At 33.5% G+C, this 21,283-nt stretch overlaps 4 protein-coding genes across 4 annotated transcripts; 2 read left to right on the top strand and 2 right to left on the bottom strand.

Moving 5' to 3' along the window:
• The first annotated feature begins 1,595 nt into the window (after positions 1-1,595).
• Positions 1,596-2,683, top strand: LOC122607804 (metalloendoproteinase 5-MMP-like). Its single transcript, XM_043780854.1, has one exon. The coding sequence runs from the start codon at positions 1,614-1,616 to the stop codon at positions 2,487-2,489; it is 876 nt and encodes a 291-aa protein (XP_043636789.1). The 5' UTR covers positions 1,596-1,613; the 3' UTR covers positions 2,490-2,683.
• A 1,002-nt stretch (positions 2,684-3,685) lies between these two features.
• On the bottom strand, positions 3,686-4,030 carry LOC122608858 (cysteine proteinase 15A-like). The gene has a single exon (XM_043781934.1). The coding sequence runs from the start codon at positions 4,028-4,030 to the stop codon at positions 3,686-3,688; it is 345 nt and encodes a 114-aa protein (XP_043637869.1).
• A 10,171-nt stretch (positions 4,031-14,201) lies between these two features.
• On the top strand, positions 14,202-15,201 carry LOC122608486 (metalloendoproteinase 5-MMP-like). Its single transcript, XM_043781592.1, has one exon. It carries the CDS (start codon positions 14,204-14,206, stop codon positions 15,077-15,079), a length of 876 nt encoding a protein of 291 aa, XP_043637527.1. The 5' UTR covers positions 14,202-14,203; the 3' UTR covers positions 15,080-15,201.
• A 420-nt stretch (positions 15,202-15,621) lies between these two features.
• Positions 15,622-15,972, bottom strand: LOC122608857 (cysteine protease RD19A-like). Its single transcript, XM_043781932.1, has one exon. The coding sequence runs from the start codon at positions 15,970-15,972 to the stop codon at positions 15,622-15,624; it is 351 nt and encodes a 116-aa protein (XP_043637867.1).
• Positions 15,973-21,283: the final 5,311 nt, after the last annotated feature.

Raw genomic sequence — 21,283 nt, 5'->3', positions numbered from 1 at the left:
TCCATCTTGTGTCATAATTTTCGGTGCATTTCGAGCATAGCTCGAGGTGTTACAGTCATTTTTAAAACTTTAGGGACCAACAGTACCAAGTTTAGAAATATCAGGGACTAACAGTGACGAGTTCTAAAACATCAGGGACCAAAAGTGTCAATCTTAAAACTTTTGGAGCCGAAACCGTCATTATGAAACATTAGGGACTGGCAGAGTTATCTTTGAAACTACAGGGACTAAAAATGTAAATTCTGATAGTTACTGACATCAGCATGCTGACGCAGCCTGATGTCATCTGATGGGACATTGGGGCTCGACGGCCTTGCAAAAACAAGAACACCTGCTGCTTCTCTTTTTTTTTTCTTCTTAATTTTCCTTCATCAAAAGCTATATACATATGATAATTCAAAACACGATTTCTACTTCGTTACTTAATTGATTTAAGCGATTCTTCTTGCAAAACTTTCACTTTCCATAAAAGAATATATCTCCGAAAAATATTTTATTTTAATTTTTTGTTTGATGATAAAACGACAGAAATGTAATAATATATATAAATCTTTAAAACGAATTTCCGATTCGTTATAATCAAGTGATTCTTTTTGCAAAAACATTATTTTTAGAAAGGAAGATACCACAAAAAATAAATTTCGTATCGTCCACTTCCATCACCAGATTTCATAAAAAAAAAGTATTAAAAACGTTAGGAATCCTATTGAAACTCATGTGTGTGAATCAAGATACTTCCAAATAATTAAGTGTAAGTGCAATACGACGACGGGGCGGTGATAGCAGTGACGGTGTTGACGGCGGTTACGGTAGTTGTTTGGTTATTATTGTAAAATTAATTAATGTAAAACGAGTAGTAGTTAGTTATTTTAAGGGTTGTGGATGTATACTTTAAATAATTTTATTGAAAGTATTATAGTTATATTAAGTAGAAATATTTAAATTAGTTAATAAAAGAGAATAGTAGTTTGGTTGATAAGTTGAAAAATATTTTAAGGTTATATTTGAAAGATCTCGTATATGAGTTGAGAAAGAGTTAAAAGTTAAAAGCTAATTTAAATATTTTAAAGTCTGGAATTTAAAATGAGATGGTAGGAAAAATATAAGGAATTCAAAATTTTCACACTACTAATAGTTAAATTTGTTTCCTAGAATTTTAATTGAAGAATACAATTCTTTTTCTTAAATAAAAGTTTCAAAACATACAACCAAAACAACAATTCTTTGTTTCAAAAGAAATATACAAGTCTAAACATCAATTTTTCACAATTATGGTTTGTTTCTTTCCTACTAAATTCCACAAAATGCATGTGTTGGTCTTTAAATGTTACGATAGTTATTCAATTTGCATTCAAGTGGGTATTTTTTTTCACTATCATCGTTTGTTTCGTTTTTATTAAATTCCACAAGATCATTTGTCAAGTTATGAGATTCATTTTTCTCCAAGTAAATGTGATCTAAATGAATCTAGTTGTAATTGGAGTATCCACATAAAATAGGAAGACTTGTTATGAGTCAACCTTAACTAACAAGATTTTCCACAATACAAACTACTATAAATAGGCCTAGTTAGACATACCAAACATATAACCAACACAACAAAGAAATCACTAATGGCATCTTTAGGTACTCTTTTGCCCCTTATTTATGTCTTTTTCCTTCTTTTCTCTCCAAACCAGGGAAAAATACTTGATAATAACCCAATCAAAAACCTTCAAGGTTGTCACAAAGGTGACAAAGTGCAAGGTCTCCATAAACTCAAAATATACCTTGCCAAATATGGTTACCTAAATTACCAACACAGCCCTGACCATACCAATGCCGACGAATTTGATGAAGAGCTTGACGCCGCACTCAAAAGTTACCAAAACTTTTACCATCTTAATGCTACTGGGGTGCTAGATGAAACTACCGTTTCACAAATGCTTGTACCGCGTTGTGGACATCCCGATAAGACAACTCACCAGCACGGGAAAAAATTGTTGAATATCGTGTCTCATTATTCATTCTTCCCAAATAACCCCAAATGGCCCCCAAGTAAATCACATCTCACATATGCATTCGACTCTGACTATCCAACTAATTACATACCGCCTGTTGTTCGTGCCTTCAATACATGGATGACTTCTTCTAGGTACTTCACATTTTCTAGAGTCGGTGATATTCAAGGTGCGGACCTAAAGATTGCATTTGAAAAACCACAACATGGAGATGCCGACTTTGAACCAGGAGTGTTGGCACATGCTTATGCGCCAACAGACGGAAGGTTTCATTACAATTCAGATGCTAGTTGGTCTGTTGGACCAGGTCCAGTTCCAAATCGCTTTGATTTAGAGACCGTGGCGCTTCATGAAATAGGACATCTACTTGGTTTAGGTCACAGTCAATATCGAGACGCGGTAATGTTTAGTGGCATCCCAGCAGGAACTGTCAAAGGTTTGAACTTTGATGATATCCAAGGAATCAAAGTTCTGTATGGACTTAATTAGTCTAGCGATCGATGATTATTCCAGTCCAAGTTCAGAAGACCATCACCAAGACCCAAAAAGTCATCCTAAATTTGTTACACGCATATTTTCTTCTTTAAGTTTACCAAAGTCTTTGTTTGTACTTTAATTTTTCTTATGCATGTATTTAAGTGGAGTATTTGAATAAAACGAAAACACCGAAAATTGCCCCAAAACCTTGTCATCTCTTGTGTTATCTAGTTATCTTGGAGACAAATTTAACCCGCTCGATCGATCTAGCCATTTAGGGCCGGGTAGTTTATCAGTCAGCATTCATTCATATACGAATATATTGAAAGGCATATATAATCGCATATATTGTTTCTTTGTTCCAAAAGTATATTGGTTCAATTCATAATTAATAATGATATATGTATCTGTTGATCGAAGAGATAATATAATGGGCATGTTAATTGGCTTTAAAAACCGAAAACCTGAAAAGCTTTTCTTCTGGTGACGAGTATATACTTAATTTGTTAAACTCACGCTTACTTGAAGACATCAAAGTCGTGTTGGAGATGGTATATTCCTCTCCATCCCGTTCCCGTTCCATGTTTCGGAAAAAAATATAAAAAAGACAACTAATTAAAAGAATGAATATATAATTAATATATGAGTTAAAACAAGTTTTTGATGAATTTTGAAAAAAAACATGGGAAGAAAATAATTTAGAATACATATTATCCCTAACGATTTAACTGATTTATTTCGTTAGGCTTATAATCATCATCATTCAATGATTTAAAAGTAGATCGTAATTGGTTGTTTGCTTCAATATATTATTCGACCAAGATCCTCTCCATCAAAGTTAATATAATGGGTTTTATTATGCTTCATCAATTGTAAAGTTTAATTGCCTACTCTCAAGTCATATATCAAGACATCGATCGATCGCCATCTAGAAAAAATAAAAAATAAATAAATTAAATTCATGATCAAGACATGTTAATTAATAATAAATTACGAATATAATATAATAGTATATATTAAGAATGAAAACAAATCAAAGTCATAAGTACATTACACAACAAGCTAGCTAGCCAACAATTGATGGTAGCAAAAATAAGATACTGATTGATGATTATTGAAATCGGTAACAATGCCATGAAATCATCCTCTACAACATCCACCACGTAAGTAGAATCCAAACCCGCACGTAGCCAAAGACCAGATCGACTTCAAATCTTCAATCCTAGCTGCTCCTTGAGTTCCGCTGCCGTCATATCAGAAAACTTAGTAAACCCATAAACAGCCACTGACGGATCATCAAGATTCTTGTTCCTCTGCATTGCTTGGCGCATGTTGGCTTTGAAAACGGAAAACCTGAAAGCCTCTTCTTGTGGGGAGGCGTATGTTTTGTTAAACTTGTGCTTGAAGACGTTGAAATCGTGCTGGAGGCGGTATTCCTCTCCATCCCATTCCACCTTTCGGATTAGGATATCTTCATTATTAGCGCCTGCAACCAACGAGAAAACAGAAAGTATAAAGAAGAAAACGAAAAGAATGGTCGATTGTCGATTCATTATGATGCTTTTGATTTAATTAACTTTTAGATTTTTAATTTGTTGCAACGAATGGGAAAAAGCCTACGACTTATGAAGGCTTCTTATAGGTGAGTCGGGTTATAAGTATTGGACTTAAACTCGAATTTCTGTTTCGTGGAATCCAAGCGATGCATGTACTACTCAGCTCGATCATATTTTAGAAGAGTTATATTTAATTACTAGACTAGATTAAATTAACGGATAACATAAGTAAAAAATACAGATTGTTACATTATTATTCATAATATTAAAATATGTCCGATTACGACTGATTCAAACAATAAAATTATAGTTTATAAATATATGATATACATATGTTTATTTTTTTTTTTTGAACGGCAAATATAATACACTACTAAATTAAACCATTGTCAATTATTGAACCTTGATCTATACTCCAAGAGGCAAGAGTCTCTACCACCCCACCTAAATGGTAATAACTACGTTAAATATGTAGTATAACTACATCAACAAACAAATTACAAACAAAACTATACAAACTTAGGTGTCACCAATAGAACATGGAAAGAGAAACATAAAAAAATGAATTAATTTAATTGGTGCATCTCATATTACAAGTGAGTTTGTATAATTTCGTTTGTAATTTGTTTGTCAATTTAAAATTTTTTTTTTATAAATCACAAAAAATTGTATATCTTTATGAAAAAGAAATCCATCCATTAAGTTTTAAATGATATGCATGAAAATAAAATTAAAATTTTATTTTATACACTTTGTTGTCTTATACACTTTGCCTTCTTATTTTATTTTTAATTTGTTTTATTATTACTTAATTAATGATGATGATTAGGCTAAAGTATAATATTTAAATTGTGCTTTAATGGTGATTAGGTTAAAGTGTAATTTTTTTAAAGTGTGCTTAAAGTTAAGAATTTAATGTAAGTATGACACTTAGAAAAAAATCTTACATGACATGATTTCATAAGTGTCACATAATCAAAAACATATCCTCTCTTAGTTATATAGAGAGACTACTCTTAAAAGTCTGGAAAGAGTTAAAGGGTACCCGATTTTTAATTTTCTTTATGTGTACATGTATATAAAAATTATTTTAATGCTAAAACTATAATAAGGGTTTATTTTATTTTCTTTAAATTACAATAATTACTCTACTATATAGTTTTTTAAAACCAGTTGTACTTATAATGTGATACTATTATGAAAGATAATTAGTTTCTAAAATATAAATATACTTGTGATTCTGTGCTTGACATTCAAATATATGATAATTAGGTAACAATTATGATTTTTTTTCTCCATATTCTTTGATAACAATTAGGACTATTCATTTGAGTAACAATTGTAACTTTAAGCATTAATACGCAAAACTAATATATAGAAAAGGAGAAAACTTTATACATTTTTTATTGAGAGATAAAATGAATATTGAATGGAGTTCATATTAATTTGGATTTAGTATTCAAGTAATCCTTTGTTGTAATTCGTGTTTTGTTTTGTGATTCTTATTGTGTTTAGAATAAAAATGTTGTATATCGTTATCTGTTATTGTGTTTGAGATAGGTATCTAGAGTTCATATTGTGTCTATATTAATATGTGTAAAACTATATTGATATAATAAAAAGTCAAAATTGTAAATTTGAGGAGATCGAGATATGTAATTATCTGGATTGTTTATAACATTTTAAAGATAAGATAAATTATTATATATAAACTCTCAGATTGATTGTGCTGGTGACGTGGTTGATCTCTACTGGACGATGAAAACGCAATGTCGCTGATTCCATTCACCACTCTTGTTTAAAAAAAACTTAAAATAGTATTATTCTAGAACATTGAACACATATATTGTTTTTCATCTTTTGAAATAATTTTTTGTAATCAATATTTCATATGTAGAAATTTTATTAATTAATTAAATGATTAAAACATTAAAAAAGTTACCTCAAGTTAATGGTTAAAAATAAGTATAAACTAAGTATTCAGGATTAAAAAATATAAATTATTGATGAAAACAAAAAAAAGTGTAAATTAATAAGACTTTTTCTATAAATACTAATATAATAATTTATTTGGATAATGATTATTAGGATTTTTAATTATAATTAAACTAAATGATGACATAAGTGGAAGTCAATTTGATAAAATTGAGCAATTTGATTGATTAATAAGTCATTAGTTCAGCTGTTTATAGTATATATTTAGATTTAGATTTAGATTAGATTAGATTAGATACTATTCCTAATATCCGTACGATGTACGTTTGTTATATGCCTATATAAATTGTATCATAAAGAATTTTGAATATGTCACATACAATATTTGTGGTTAAAGTAAACTGATGATCAAATCTAAATTATAATAAACAATAATGATAAATATAATATATGTTTAGTTAGAGTTTTGGATTTATCTTTAATTTTTACAATCACATCAAAACCAGAACTTGTGAGCATAGTGGATGACGACAAATAGCCTTACGATTTAGGATCGTATACTCCAAATTTTGAAGTGTTAATTTTATTAATGAAAAAACGATAAATCAAATAAAGTAGTATTTATTCTATTTATAAGCCAAGAGTTAAAGTTTAAATCTAAGTCTAATAAGAAAATTGGATCTATATACGATTAAAAAAGCTCATTTAGTATAAATAATAAAATAAAAGGACACGTATCGATCAAGGATTAAGCCACATGTTGTTTCAAGAACATCTCAATACTGTTTTAGTTTATTGGTATATATGTAATCAACTTAGCTCATTATAAATCCTAACAATTGATCAAAAATTAATATATATTAACTTACATAAAAAATCCACTTAAACATTTTTAACGGATAAAAAAGTTAAATTTTTTAAGCTTGAAATGTAGCCGCAAGCTAATTTAATATCTTTGTACACCTAGAGTACTCTTCAATTGTTTGTACAGCCAATCCGATGACCTAGAAAGGATGAATGAGGGTGGTTGTGGTTGTTATTTGGTGGTTCCTTTCCAGTAAGGCTATGCCTTTTGTACGCCAAGAATATGTGTGCGTGTTTGTTGAATTATTCTAGCCATCCTTCCCCCTATTTATAGGGGGTTCATGACTTTCTCTCCAAGTAGGGTTTTATCAGTTGTGCATATCACTTCCGATAATAGGGGATTTGATATGATCTTCTTTCCTAAGATATAGGATTCTTGATAAGCATGTATCTTTTCCTTGTTTACCGAAAGTGATGCGTGACTTTTGAATGTACCCTGCGTGCCGATGTTTGGGTGGGTACGTCATCAAGCCCCCCAGTCTAATAGGGTCACTCTGCGAAGATCATCGTATTAGACTCTTAGCATGCCCTCATTCTTTCTTGCCTTTTTAGCAATCTGGTGCAAAGTGTAGGGGCTGTATTGAAAATATCCTTGGTAGGTTTGAGGTATTTAATCCTTGAGTTAATTGGCGCGTATCTCGAAGCTTTAAACATTGATCGACGGCTCTCTCCTTGAATCATCATATAAATATCTTTTTTGGTTTATCATTTATCATAATTTACTTCCTATCAAAATTTTGCTGCTTCTAGAGAGAGAAAGTCTTCTTCCTTTTGAAAGGTACGATCTTCTACTTCTTTTTTTTTTCTTAAATAAACCCTAGGTATAAATGGCGAAACGTGGTTTGCAAACACTAGATCTGTTGTTGATGTCGATACTCTTAGGGTATTTGTTGATCAGTTTTTTCCTGGCCATTATTCATCTTTTCGTCTTCCTACTCGTTCACAGAGTGCTCTAAAACCCCCTGATGGGTTTGTGAGTATATATATTAAAACTTTCACCATGGGGAATTTGAGATACCCCTTTTCCAACTTTTTCTTTGAAGTCCTTAAATATTATAAATGGCATATCTCTATGATGCATCCATTAGGTTGTTCTAGGATAGTTGTTTTTGAGATTGTTTGTCATGCTTATGGGGTTGAACCATCCATCACCTTATTTAGAAAGTTGTTGAGTATCTCCGCCGCCGGTGATTGGATTACCATTGCTAATAGGCCAGGTATTGAGTGTGTCATTAAAGGTGGGATCGATATTCGAGATTGGAAAGATGAGTTTGTGTTTATGCATCATAGTCTTTTTCCTCAACATTGTGAATGTCTTTATGAGAGGGGTAGGCTTAAGGTTCAGAAAAAAGGTTTCTTTGGCGATCCAATTCCTGATGATTGCGGTGAGGTGTATGATATTTTGGAAGAGGATGGTTTTGTTGTTTATCAATATCCAAATGAGATTTTGTTTAAGGCTGGTCTTATTCCTGCTCTTGCTGAGGGAGAGGAAGAGTTTTATGGTATGCTTTTATTGTGCTAGCTTTATCTTTTTCTCTGCATGCTTTTTCATCACTTTATGTTTTATATGCAGATATGTCTTATTTGAAGTATGTGAAGAAAGGTACCAAGGAAGTTTCTTAGGCGCCCAATCCAAATGTTTCTGCTGGTGGAGGTAGTATTGGTGAGCGTACTGGTGAAACTGGAGAAGTTATCAGTCGTCCCCCTCCCCTGGTTGATGCGATTGATGTTGATGCATTGCCTGATGGTGGAAAAAAGAGAGCCAATGTGCTTCCCCCCTGTGGTTCCATTGGTGCTCGTCTCAAGAGGGACAAAACTGCTGTTGCTACTGCTATTCATGCTACCGCTGACGATATCGAGCCACTAACAGGAAATCTCGCAAGTCTGTGTCTGCTAAAGATTCTCCCATGAAAGGTAACTCTTTTTAGATATGTCTTTTCTTTACTGTCCTCTCATTTCTTCTATTTTTTCCTTATTGCTTCTTATTTCGTTTGTAGATTTTTATGAGTCAAACTGGGTGTTTAGATCTCAAATTACAAAACATACTGCTGATGAGATAAGGTCAATGGAGCCTTCTAAGTTCTTGGCTTTGTATGATGAAGATTGTGATGCCCATAGCACCATGATGACTGAGATGTGTTTTCAATTTGAAGCTCTTGTGATAGCATTGAAGGAGAGTACACATAGGGAGTCTTTGTTGAGTGATATTGTGTCCGATTTGGAGAAGAAGATATCTGACTATGCTGATCAGGGTGAGTCTGAGTCTGTGAAGGAGAAACTGAGGGAAACAGAGGGTTTGTTGAAGTCTCAGGAATCAACCCTCTTTGCCAGAAATGAAGAAATTTCAAAGTTGAAGACAGAGTTGCAGTCAAGGTCAATTGAAAGTGCTAAATTGTTATCCGAGTCTCAGGCTGACAAGTTGATGATCGAAGATCTTTCAAGCAGTTGCAGGCATTGAAGGTTGATCTTAACAGGGTGATATCTGAGTATGTCCCATTTGTATGCAGGTCCTTGTTGGCGAGCCCTGATGTGTTGAAATCGGTTGGTGATGGAATTTCTGCAAACCATTTGGAGGAGAGGTCCAGGGTGCTGGAGGAGTTTAGCCAGGAAGGTCATGTTGACCTTTCTTCCTATCTTGATTATGATGTTAATGCTTCCCTGAAGGTTGAAGTTGCTGCTAAGGAATGGGAAAATGCCAAATTTCCTGTGATTGCTATATTTGTTGCACACCCTGACATGTCTGTTGATCAACTTCTTTCTTTTGCAATCTGAACAATCTTTAATATCTAGCCTTGGTTAGTTAAGACAATATTATTTACCCCAGTGTGACTGGGTTATTATTTTTTGAGCCGATGGGTCGGTTGGATGAACAATTTCTATGGTAATTATGTTTATATATCTGTAGTTTTTTCTATTTAGAAGTTATTTGCATACCTTTTTCAGGATTTTGTAGAAATCATAGGAGTATGATTTTCAATGCGCTTGCCTTTTTCGGCATTTAGGCATATGTTTCGATAAAATCATAGGAGTATGATTTTTAATGCGCTTGTCCTTTTCAATGCGCTTGCCTTTTTCGGCATTTAGGCATATGTTACGATCCTTCTTCACCATGAATCATAATTTTATTGAATGAATTCAAAATTAAACAGAAAAAGTTCCAAATACATAAAATAGATAGACTTATTCTGCCTTAGGGATGTCGTCTTCAAGTTCTGGGTTTTCTTGCTTTTGTATTTCCATTGTGTTGAATGTATCTGCAAGTTCCCCCTCTTCACTTCCTAGCCTCCTCTTCTTGATTGGCATGCTTGTGCCTATTCTTCCGTGTACACTTGGTGGTTCGTAGCTTCCTCGGATGCTTGCTATTCCATCCTCCGTTTGGAATTTGACCATACTATGTATTACGGAGGGTATCATCCCAAACTTTTGCATTGCTGGCCTTCCCAGGATAGCATTGTAGGGTGAGGATCCTTTGATTATCATGAAAGTTAGCTCCTCTGTCCTCCTGCGTGGTCCTGCTATGATTGTGACTGCAAGAGTGATCTTACCTGTAGGTTGGGTTTTGTTCCTAGGGAAACTTATCAGCCATGTGCCCGGAGGTGATGATATGATACGCAAGAGTGGATTGTCTCCTAGGAACGCATGCTCATAGAGCATATTGCAGTCACTTCCATCGTCAATATGGATCTTATCTACCCATCTTTCTTGTAGTATTGCCCTGATCGTTATGGGATCCTCAGAGACATGTGTTCCAAGTATTGGAGAGAACGAGATTTCTCCTACACTCTAAATGAGCGTATTGACTCCTTTTCTTTTCTCCACTTGTCTTTCCTTTCTTATTGTATAGATTGTTGCCTGGGTATTGTTGCTTTTCTGTTCCCCAGACTATTCTGCTTTTTGTTTCGGTTGTTGCCGGATTCCTTTCACCAAATGTGCCAGTTTACCTGTTTTAATGGCTTCATCAATTGCTTTCCTCAGTTGTATACATGAATTTGTATCATGCCTTGTGTCGTTGTGGAAGTCACAATACTTGTCATTGTCCCTTCTTCCCCTCTCGCTCAATTTCGTTGGGATAGGGAATGTTTTTCCTACTGCCTCTGTGAGCAATATTTTCCTTGGGCTCTTTGTCATCTCTAGGAGTGGGACTATATTGTAATCTTACCTTTTTTTCCTCTCTATTGTATGGGTGGTATCTTCCTTGCTGATCTTTGTTTGGTTGCCATTTTCCCTTTTTGTACCTCGTATCTTCTACATTGCTTGCTCCGATTTCTTTTGTATCCAGGAATTTGTGGGCTTTTTTCTTCGCCTCATCAAATGTTTCGGCTAGGTCTGTGTTTAAGCATTCAACCAGCTCTCTGTTCTGACATCCGTGTATGAGCCCTAAAACTCTTTGTGATTCCAGTAAGCCTGTGATTTCCAATGATTCTATTGTAAATCTTTCTATGAAATCTCCCGAGGTTTCATTTTCTCTCTGTTTGATGTTGTGGGCTGACACGTGTGTCTTCTTGTGCTTCTTCTGTTGGCAGAAGTGCGATAGAAACTTTGTTTTGAGTTCGTCGAAACTGTTTATTGATCCTTCTGTCAGGCTACCTAACCATTCTCTTGCATCACTCATTAATCCCATCTTAAATGCCTTGCAAGCCACCGGTTTGATTCAGTTTTGCATTTCTGCTGTTCCTTCAAATCTTTGCAAGAAGTCATCTGGATCATCCTTACCATTGTAGGTTCCTAGGTGGTTTGGGTACTTCATGCTTGCTGGTAATGGGTAGTTCCTTATCCATTCTGCAAATGGTGATTTTGTTGGCATCCTGCTAAGGCTGAATGGTCTGGGTATGTTTGTTTGGTATACCGGGAAGGTTTGGTACGTGTCTGGTCCACAGGTATTTGTTCCATAGGTGCTTAAGTTTGAACCCCCAGCCTGATAGTACTGCCCGTACCCTTGGTTATTAATGCCTAGGTTATTTAAATAGTGCTTGTTATAACCCTGACCTAGTTGAGATCCTGTGCGCTGATAGTGTGGTCCTGGGACTTGACCCGACATTTGGAATCCTTGCTGAGATTGATTCTGGGGATATCCTGCCTGCGCCTGCGGCGTGGCTTGGTTTACTTGTGGCCCGTAGGTTTGACTATTTCCCTGCGTGTGCGTATCCTGGGTATGACTTTGTACTCCCGGCATGTAAGACGCTTGTGTGTTGGCTGAAAAACCTTGGTTGAACTGTCCCTGGGATTTTGCTGGTACCCTGTCGTGTTCGGCCTTTGACTCTCGTTCTGAGGGTTCTGAGTAAATGCTCCCTGACTGTGATATCCTGGGGTGCTTATTCCTTGTGCTTGGTATTGTGGCACTGAACTTGTCGAATACCGGGGAATATTGGTATGCTGCGTGTAGTGTACATACCCCAGTACATTGTATTGATGTCCTGGATTTGGTATTCCCTGGGGGATGTTTTGTACATTATGGCCACCTTGGTTATTCGAGTTTGACCCTGGGTGTTCGACCCTCGGTTTCCTTGTCCCTTGGTATTCGATCCTAGGTTGGTTTGTTCTTGGGTGTTACCTTGTGACCCTGCAGCATTGTTTTGTTGATTGTTGGTTCTTTGCACTCTTGATCGAGGATCCATTGGTTGTCTACGCCTTCCACTTGGCGGTATATCACCGTCATATTCGTCATATTCTTCATCGAAGTTAATTGCCCTTCCTGATAGTGCCCCCGTATCTTGGAGATGTCGCAGGGTGCTTAGGATGCTTGCATAGTTCTGTCGTATGTATGCTTCGTCGATCTGAGGCTGAGCTGATGTAGAGGCATGTGTTGCCCCTGGTGAGGAAGGTGTTATTGGTGTATCGCCTTGATTTCGGTTCAGATCTATGCTTTCTTCGCCAAAACCGAGTGGCGGCCTATTTTCCTCGCTTATCTTCTAGGTTTTTAGGGCTTGGGAAAACAAAAAATTTTGCAGGTTGTTGTTCGGGGAATGTCCCGCGAATGGCGCCAATTGTTTGTACAGCCAATCCGATGACTTAGAAAGGAGGAATGGGGGTGGTTGTGGTTGTTATTTGGTAGTTCCCTTCCGGTAAGGCTATGCCTTTTGTACGCCAAGAATATGTGTGCGTGTTTGTTGAATTATTCTAGCCATCCTTCCCCCTATATATAGGGGGTTCGTGACTTTCCCTCCAAGTAGGGTTTTTATGAGTCGTGCATATCACTTCTGATAATAGGTGATTTGATATGATCTTCTTTCCTAAGATATAGGATTTTTGATAAACATGTATCTTTTCCTTGTTTACCGAAAGTGAAGCATGACTTCTGAATGTACCCTGCGTGCCGACGTCTGGGTGGGTACGTCATCATCAATAAAGTAACATAGAATACAATAAAGTAACATAAAAAACTATTACATCTTTTGATTTGATGTGTACAGTGTATAAATGTATCCAACTTTTTTTTTAAATATAATTTGTAAAAATGATATATATATATATATATATTTTTGAAACTTATCTTATTAATCCTCTTTAAACTAGAAAGTAATGGTATATGGATAAATCTTTTTCTAATCTTATTTTTGACTTTTCAAATGTAATATAATTTGAAGAATAACTTTTGTTATGTTTGTTAATATAATTTTATTTTTATGTTATTTTGTAAAAATAGTTTATAAAATATGAATCGTTGCGTCTAATTTAGGAGTCTTTTTTTTGGCTCATTTTAGATCTACAAATTCTCAGAGACGGCCTTGAAAAAAGAGTCACCTAGCATGTCGACTCGTTTTAGATGTAAATCAACTTGATTCATAAGAATGGTGACATCTCCGAGAATATAAAATATTTCCGGGTCTTGCTTAAGAATAAAAAATGGTCCTAAAAATACGAGTCAATTATATAAAGTATAATAACATATTACGATGACAAATATTTTTGATAATAAAAAGAAAGTATGACAAACAAATACATATAATATAATATATATTTTCAACTAAATCGTACAACTCTTGCATTTCTTTAAACAAAGTTGTGAATCTAACACTTTAAATATGACTTTACAAAATTTTAATTTTGTAAAACTCCTTTCTGATGCTACAGTCAAAATAATCAACAAAACCTCGTATGCAATTTGTTCCACTAAATTAATAAATAATTAAATAATAAAATATATTAACGAATGAAAGTTAGAAAGTAAAAATTTACCTCTTAAAACAATATTTTTCTCCAAGTAATAATTAATGTAATCTACACGCATATATCTAGTTGTAATTGGAGTATCCACATGAATAACAAGGAAGACTGGTTATGAGTCAACCTAATTAACAAGATTTTCCACAATACAAACTATTATAAATAGGACTAGCTAGACATATTAAACATATAACCAACAAAGAAATAATGGCATCTATAGATACTCTTTTGCCCTTTGTGTATATCTGTTTCTTTCTTTTCTCTCCAAGCTTGGGAAAAGTACTTAATAATAATCCAATCAAGCATCTTCAAGGTTGTCACAAAGGGGACAAAGTGCAAGGCCTCCATAAACTCAAACTATACCTTGCCAAATATGGTTACCTAAATTACCAAAACAGCCCTGACCACACCAATGCCGACGAATTTGATGAAGAGCTTGACGCCGCACTAAAAAGTTACCAAAACTTTTACCATCTCAACGCTACTGGGGTGCTAGATGAGAACACCGTTTCACAAATGCTTGTACCGCGTTGTGGACATCCCGATAAGAAAATTCATCAACACGGGACAAAATTGTTGCATACTGTGTCTCATTTTCAATTCTTCGCAAATGAACCTAAATGGCCCCCAAGTAAATCGCATCTCACCTATGCATTCGACTCCGACTATCCAAATAATTATATACCGCCTGTTGATCGTGCCTTCAATACATGGGCTACTTCTTCTAACTACTTCACATTTTCTAGAGTCAGTGATATTAATGGAGCAGATCTAAAGATTGCATTCGAAAGCCCACAACATGGAGATGTAGACTTTGAACTGAATGATTTGGCGCATGCAAATCCGCCACCAGGTGGAAGGTTTCATTACAATTCGGCTATTCCTTGGTCAGTTGGACCAAGACCAGTTCGAAATCATTTTGATTTAGAGACCGTGGCGCTTCATGAAATAGGACATCTACTTGGGTTAGATCACAGTCAATATCGAGACGCGGTAATGTTTGCTTCCATCAATGCAGGAATTGTCAAAGGTTTGAACTTTGATGATATCCAAGGAATCAAAGTTTTGTATGGACTTAATTAGTCTAGTGATCGATGATTCCAGTCCAAGTCCGGAAGACAATGTCAAAAAGTCATCCTAGCTAATAAATTATTGTTACACGCATATTTTCTTTATGTTTACCAAAGTCTTTGCTTATACCTTTATATTTCTTGCGTATTTAAGTGAAGTATTTGAATAAAACGAAAAAACGGAAAATTGCCCCAAATGCTTGTCTCTTCTCTTATCTAGTTATCTAGTCATATATCAAGAAATCGCCATCTAGAAAAAAATAAATAAAAATAATTTAAATCCATGCATGATCAAGACATGTTAATTAAGAATATATATAAAATACGAGTATAATTTAATATATAGTAATAAGAATGAAAACAAATCAAAGTTATAAGTACATTACACAACAAGCTAGCCAACAATTAATGGTAGCAAAAATAAGAAACTGATGATTCTTGAAATCGGTAACAATATGCCATGCATGAAATCATCCTCTACAACATCCACCACCACGTAAGTAGAATCCGAACCTTACCCAAACCCGCATGTAGCCAAAGACCAGATCGACGACTTCAAATCTTCAATCCTATATGCTTCTTGATCATCAACTCCGTTGCCGTCATATCAGAAAACTTAGTAAACCCATAATGAACAGCCGACGGATCGATAAGCTTCTTGTGCCTCTGCATTTCTTGGCGCATGTTGGCTTTGAAAACCAAAAACCTGAAAGCCTCTTCTTGTGGGGAGGTGTATGTTTTGTTAAACTTGTGCTTGAAGACGTTAAAATCGTGCTGGAGGCGGTATTCCTCTCCATCCCATTCCACGTTTTGGATTAGGATATCATTGTTATTGGCACCTGCAGCCAAAGAGGAAACGGAGAGTACAAAAAAGATAACGAACAGAATGGTCGATTGTCGATTCATTATGATGCGCTTTTGGTTTAATTGATTTTTAGGGTTTTAATTTTGTTGTGTAACGAATTGGAAAAAGCCTACGACTTATGAAGGCTTTTTATATATAGGTAATTAAGTCGGGTAAGTATTGGACTTAAACTCGAATTTCTGTTTCGTGGAATCCAAGCATGTACTACACGATCATATTTTAGAATAGTTACTAGTTCTAATAATGTACGATAGCTATATGCCTATATAGATTATATTATAAAAAAATTCGAATATGTCACATACATGATTCGTGAGTATAAAATAAATTATGGTTAAGATAAACTGATGATCGAAGCTAAATTATAATAAACAGTAATGATAAATATAATATATTTTTAGTTATAGTTTTAGATTTACCTTAAATTTTAACAATTACATCAAAATCGGAACTTGTAATCATAGTGGATGACGACAGATAGTGTTATGATTTTGGAACGTAAACTCAAAATTTTGAAATTTTCATGTTGATAACTTATTATAAGTAATTTAAGTAATAAGAGTTGAGGAATTGAGAAAAAAAACACAATTTTAATAATGAGAAAATGATCAATCAAATAAGGTTATAATATGTTTTATATTTATAAGTCAAGAATTAGAGTTTAAGGAAATTTATTTATATATATACAATTAAAAAAAACTTTATTAATAAAATAAATTAATAAAAAAGACACGTGTCGTTTGAAGAACATCTCAATCCTGTTTTAATTTATTGGTAAAAATTTAATTACGTACTACTCGTAAAAGTCTGGAAAAAAGACAGGGCCAATTTAAGGGTCAGACGAAGTGGACAACGAGCCGAAGTTTAATTTTTTAGTTTTCTTTACGTGTATATATTTAAAAAAAATATATGCGTAATCAACTTAGCTCATTATAAATCATAACAATTAACCAAAAGTTAATATAAATTAACTTACATAAAAAAAACTCACACATCTTTTACGAATAAAAAAGTTATATTTTTCAATCTTGGAATGTAGCTGCAAGCTAATCTAATGTCCTTATATGCCTAGACTACTCTTCAATGAAGTAACATAGAACACTATTATCTTTGATTTGACGTGTACACTGTATTTAACGTATATTTTCCTGTTAATTATAATTTATAAAATAATATATATTTTTGAAGATTATGTTATTAATCTTCATTTTATCTTATTAATCTTCATTTAAAGGAAACTTTACTTGTTTAGTTTATAAAAACCACGTGAAAAGGCCATGGGTAAAAAAGTTAGTATAGAAATTTTATCTGACTCATATAAAGGAAACTTTAAGAAGGTGTGAGCCCTTCAAAAGAGTGGGTCCGCGACTCTCTTGCACTCCACGCACTCTCTTATGGCTAGCCTTGCGTAAAAATCGGACTCTTGACTTGTACGAATTTAACAATTATTTATGGATTTTATTTGTTTAGCTCACTAATAGGCTTTCGTTGAAGGGGGTAAACACGGAATTGAAGTATATTTGTAATTCCGAGAAAATTGTAAGTTATTTGTCAAAAAACATGATCGAGGAAGAAAAACTTTTATAAAAGTAGATAATTTACATAAATAAAAATAGTAATAATAATAAAGTTAAGCTATCTGAGTATTTTAGATTGAAAAATGATGTAGTCAAGATAAAGAGAAAATGTGTCTTTATGATATTCATATTAGCAATTTCGATCGATATGATCGTCTATTGTATTTTTGGATAGTGGTAGACAAACGAAAACTAAAAAGTTTATATTTAAAAAGTTCAAGAGAAACATTTATGCTAATACTTTTCAAAATTATTTAATAAGGAAATATAAGCTTTTCTACTAATACATTTTATGAGAACAACATGAGATCCATCTTTTTCACTATATTATATCCCATTTGATCTAGTCAAACCGAGTTACGTCAAAATAAATTTTCTATTCATGACTTTGACTCATGGGTAACACTTTTTTCTATTGTTGGTCTTCGGTCTTCACAACTTTAAAGGTCCTATTATAGGACTCCTATATTTAAAAGTCCTATTGCCGTTCTAAAAAGTTTAAAAGAAGTCCTATGTTTACATATGATCTCTACGTATCAAGCCAATTACTAATTCACAAGCCACATAACTTATGTGAATAAACCCAATGATTGATACTAAAGGTAAGAGGATGGTATGGCCTCCTCTTAGACTACATGTATAGGGTGATGCCATATGACATATGAAGTAACGAAGGAAAAATGGTGGGAGTGGTGTTGTTTGTGAAGTGAAAGAGGCTTCTGACAAATGTTTTGTGCTAATTGGTTGGGGATAGTATTAAATTAAAAAGTACAATAGAAAGAGGCATGTGAGAGAGAGGAAGAAGAGTGAGACGCCGGCTCATATGGATCGTCCAAATGCAAAGCGGTCTGGTTGGGGTGGTGTTCACGGGCTTGCTGGTGAGTAGCACTACCCCCCTCAGACTAACCTAACTATCCATCCGTAGCCATCCTTGACTCATCTATGCTACCTGCAGGGACCACTCGCGAAACTTTAACAATTTCTAGATTTTTTTCTAAACATATCAAAATTTATACAAGTTTTATAAAGACGATTCATATATATATATATTATATATATATATACCGTCCATGAATCAAAGTCAGCCAATGAAATTATTATATTTCAACTTTTGCCTTTGGCTAAATTAAAATGGCAACTATATTAGTTAAATACGAGTAACTATTTTACCATTTATAAAATATATGCATACTATATCAATAATATAACTAAAAGAGGAGATTGAGTTACATTTGGCACCCTTAATCCTTCTATTTAGGCCTAATTCTCCCTCATAATTAATCTAGTTCTCTCATTTTTTTCTAATTTTTTTATACTTTTTTCTTATTAAATAGATAATTATATTTAAAATTTATCATAAATAAAACAAATCTTTTTCACAAGAAATTATTATATATACAACTTAAATAATTTTTTATTAATCATTTTCCATCATTCCTATCCTTTTGATCTTTTTTTTAAAAAAATCATGATAATATAGCTTCTCAACAAAAGAAACATACGTTTTTTATATCATTTTAAATTAATTTTTGGTATTTTGTTCATGTTTGTTTATTATTTGATATTGAATTTTTATTTTATTGTTATTTTTTAACTCTTTTAATTTATGTTGTCAATTTTAGGTTAATTATGACTTATTCTTTTACAAAAAGGTTTTATACTTTTAAATTTATTTTCTCGTTAATTTATTTTGCTCGTTATTTACATCTTTCTTTTTTAAGTTAAATATGACATATATTTTGTTATTTTTTGTTAGATGAAAAGAAGACAATGTTGGTTCTTGTTGAAGATTTGAACCCAACACATATTAATCATCATCTAACACATGTTATCATTCTGATTTTCTTTGATATATATATATATATATTAGAGACTACTCGTCCATTGGACATGGCTGAAAACCAGTATAACTATATGATGTATATATTTTTTACCATATACAAAAATAATTTTATAGATATTTAGATGAGTATTTCCTTAAGTTAATATTAACTTGAAGGGTAAAATTAGAAAGATCCCAATCTTTAAATTAAAATCAAAGATCAAGATTTAATAATAATCTTTAAATCTTAACTTTTGATTTTAAATTAAAAGACAAAATTTTTCAAACTTTATCTCTTAAGTTGTGATAACTTGAAGGAATCTTCATCCATTTTTATGTATGATAAAAATGTGTAAAAATTATTATGATAAAAAATATTATTAAATTTCAAATTTTTTACTTTTATTATTTCTACTTTTTTTTGAAAAAATGATTAATCCTTTTACAAAAATAGCATAAAAATCCTTTTAATATCATAAAATTTTGACCTTATGTAATCAATTTACTCGTATTATTTTTCTTCATCTTCTCCCTTGATTTTCTAATGTGGTATTATTTTTTGATTAGGATGTTTTTTAAATCATTTTGTTTAGAAGATTAATATATTTTTTTTTATCTTTGTAATTTGTCTAGGTGATTTTGTCATATTTTAATTAGTAAGTTACACTTTTCGTCCCTGAAGTTGACACATTTTTCACTTTTGATCCATAAACTTTAAAAATTACAATTTTGACTCTAAAGTTAGCCAATTTTTTCAATAATCGTCCTTTGGCTTTACGGCGTTAAAAAATGGCCGTTAATGTACGCACGTGTTAGACACGTGAGGGCATTAATGTCATTTCACCTTACACCAAGGGACGAAAAGTGAAAAAATAGCTACTTGAGGGACGTAAAATGAAAGTCATACAAATAAATTTATCGTTTCATTATTTCTTTTCTGATCATCTTCTCCGATCATTTTTACCGATGGAATTTTCCGACTTGACATTTATTTTCCGAGGATACCTAATAAAAACTCAACTTTGAGTCCAAATCTAAACCACAAACACAATCATTTAATCAAATTCATGACATTCAAAACACAACCAATCAAACAAATTATAGTTCAAACATGTCAGTCATCTTTTTTTTTCTTTTCTAAATTTTAATTTTAATTGAAAGGGGGACGGTGGATGGTGGTGATTCTAGGTGGCGGTGGTTGGTTGGTGGTGATTCTAGTCGGTGGCGGTTGGTTGGTGGTGAATGTAGACGGCGTTGGTTGGAGGTGACTGTAGACAGCGGTGTTTGGTGGTAATTGTAGGCAGCGGTGGCTGGTGGTGATTGTAGGCGGTGGTGGCTGGTGTTAATTGTAGTGGCGGTGGCTGGTGGTAATTATAGGCGGCGGTGGCCAGAGGTGGCGGTAGGTGACAGTGGCTCGTGGTGGTTATAGACGGTGGTGGCTGGTGTTGGTTACAGACGATGGTGGCTGGTTGCGGCGACTGTTGTTGGTGGTTAGGGGTGGTGATTGGAGAGGCTTGGGGGTAAAGGAGAAATAAATGTCTAGTCGGAAAATTTTATCGGAAAAGAAAGAATGAAATAATAAATTTATTTGTATGATTTTCATTTTTCGTCCCTTAAGTAGCTATTTTTTCACTTTTTGTCCCTTAGGTAGCTATTTTTTCACTTTTCGTCCTTCGGTGTAAGGTGAAATGACATTAGTGCCCTCACGTGTCTAGCACGTGCGTACGTTAGCGGCCAGTTTCTAACGCCGTAAGGCCAAAGGACGATTATTGAAAAAAATTGCTAACTTTAGGGTCAAAATTGTAATTTTTAAAGTTTAGAGGTCAAAAGTAAAAAACGTGCCAACTTTATGGACGAAAGTGTAATTTACTCTATTTTAATTTGTTTAGGTAATATTTGTAATCAGTTATATCCAATTTATGTGGCTATGAAATGTGTACGTATAGCAACTAC

This window comes from Erigeron canadensis, chromosome 7 (genome assembly GCF_010389155.1).
Source record: "Erigeron canadensis isolate Cc75 chromosome 7, C_canadensis_v1, whole genome shotgun sequence".
Lineage (NCBI taxonomy): Eukaryota > Viridiplantae > Streptophyta > Magnoliopsida > Asterales > Asteraceae > Erigeron > Erigeron canadensis.
Note: the sequence above shows the minus strand (reverse complement) of the source record. Positions and strands in the feature narration are given on the sequence as shown.

What these genes read in the sequence shown, in the direction of transcription:
- LOC122608858 (XM_043781934.1), bottom strand. Translation starts at nt 4,030, where the DNA reads ATGAATCGACAATCGACCATTCTTTTCGTTTTCTTCTTTATACTTTCT.
- LOC122608857 (XM_043781932.1), bottom strand. Translation starts at nt 15,972, where the DNA reads ATGAATCGACAATCGACCATTCTGTTCGTTATCTTTTTTGTACTCTCC.
- LOC122608486 (XM_043781592.1), top strand. Translation starts at nt 14,204, where the DNA reads ATGGCATCTATAGATACTCTTTTGCCCTTTGTGTATATCTGTTTCTTT.
- LOC122607804 (XM_043780854.1), top strand. Translation starts at nt 1,614, where the DNA reads ATGGCATCTTTAGGTACTCTTTTGCCCCTTATTTATGTCTTTTTCCTT.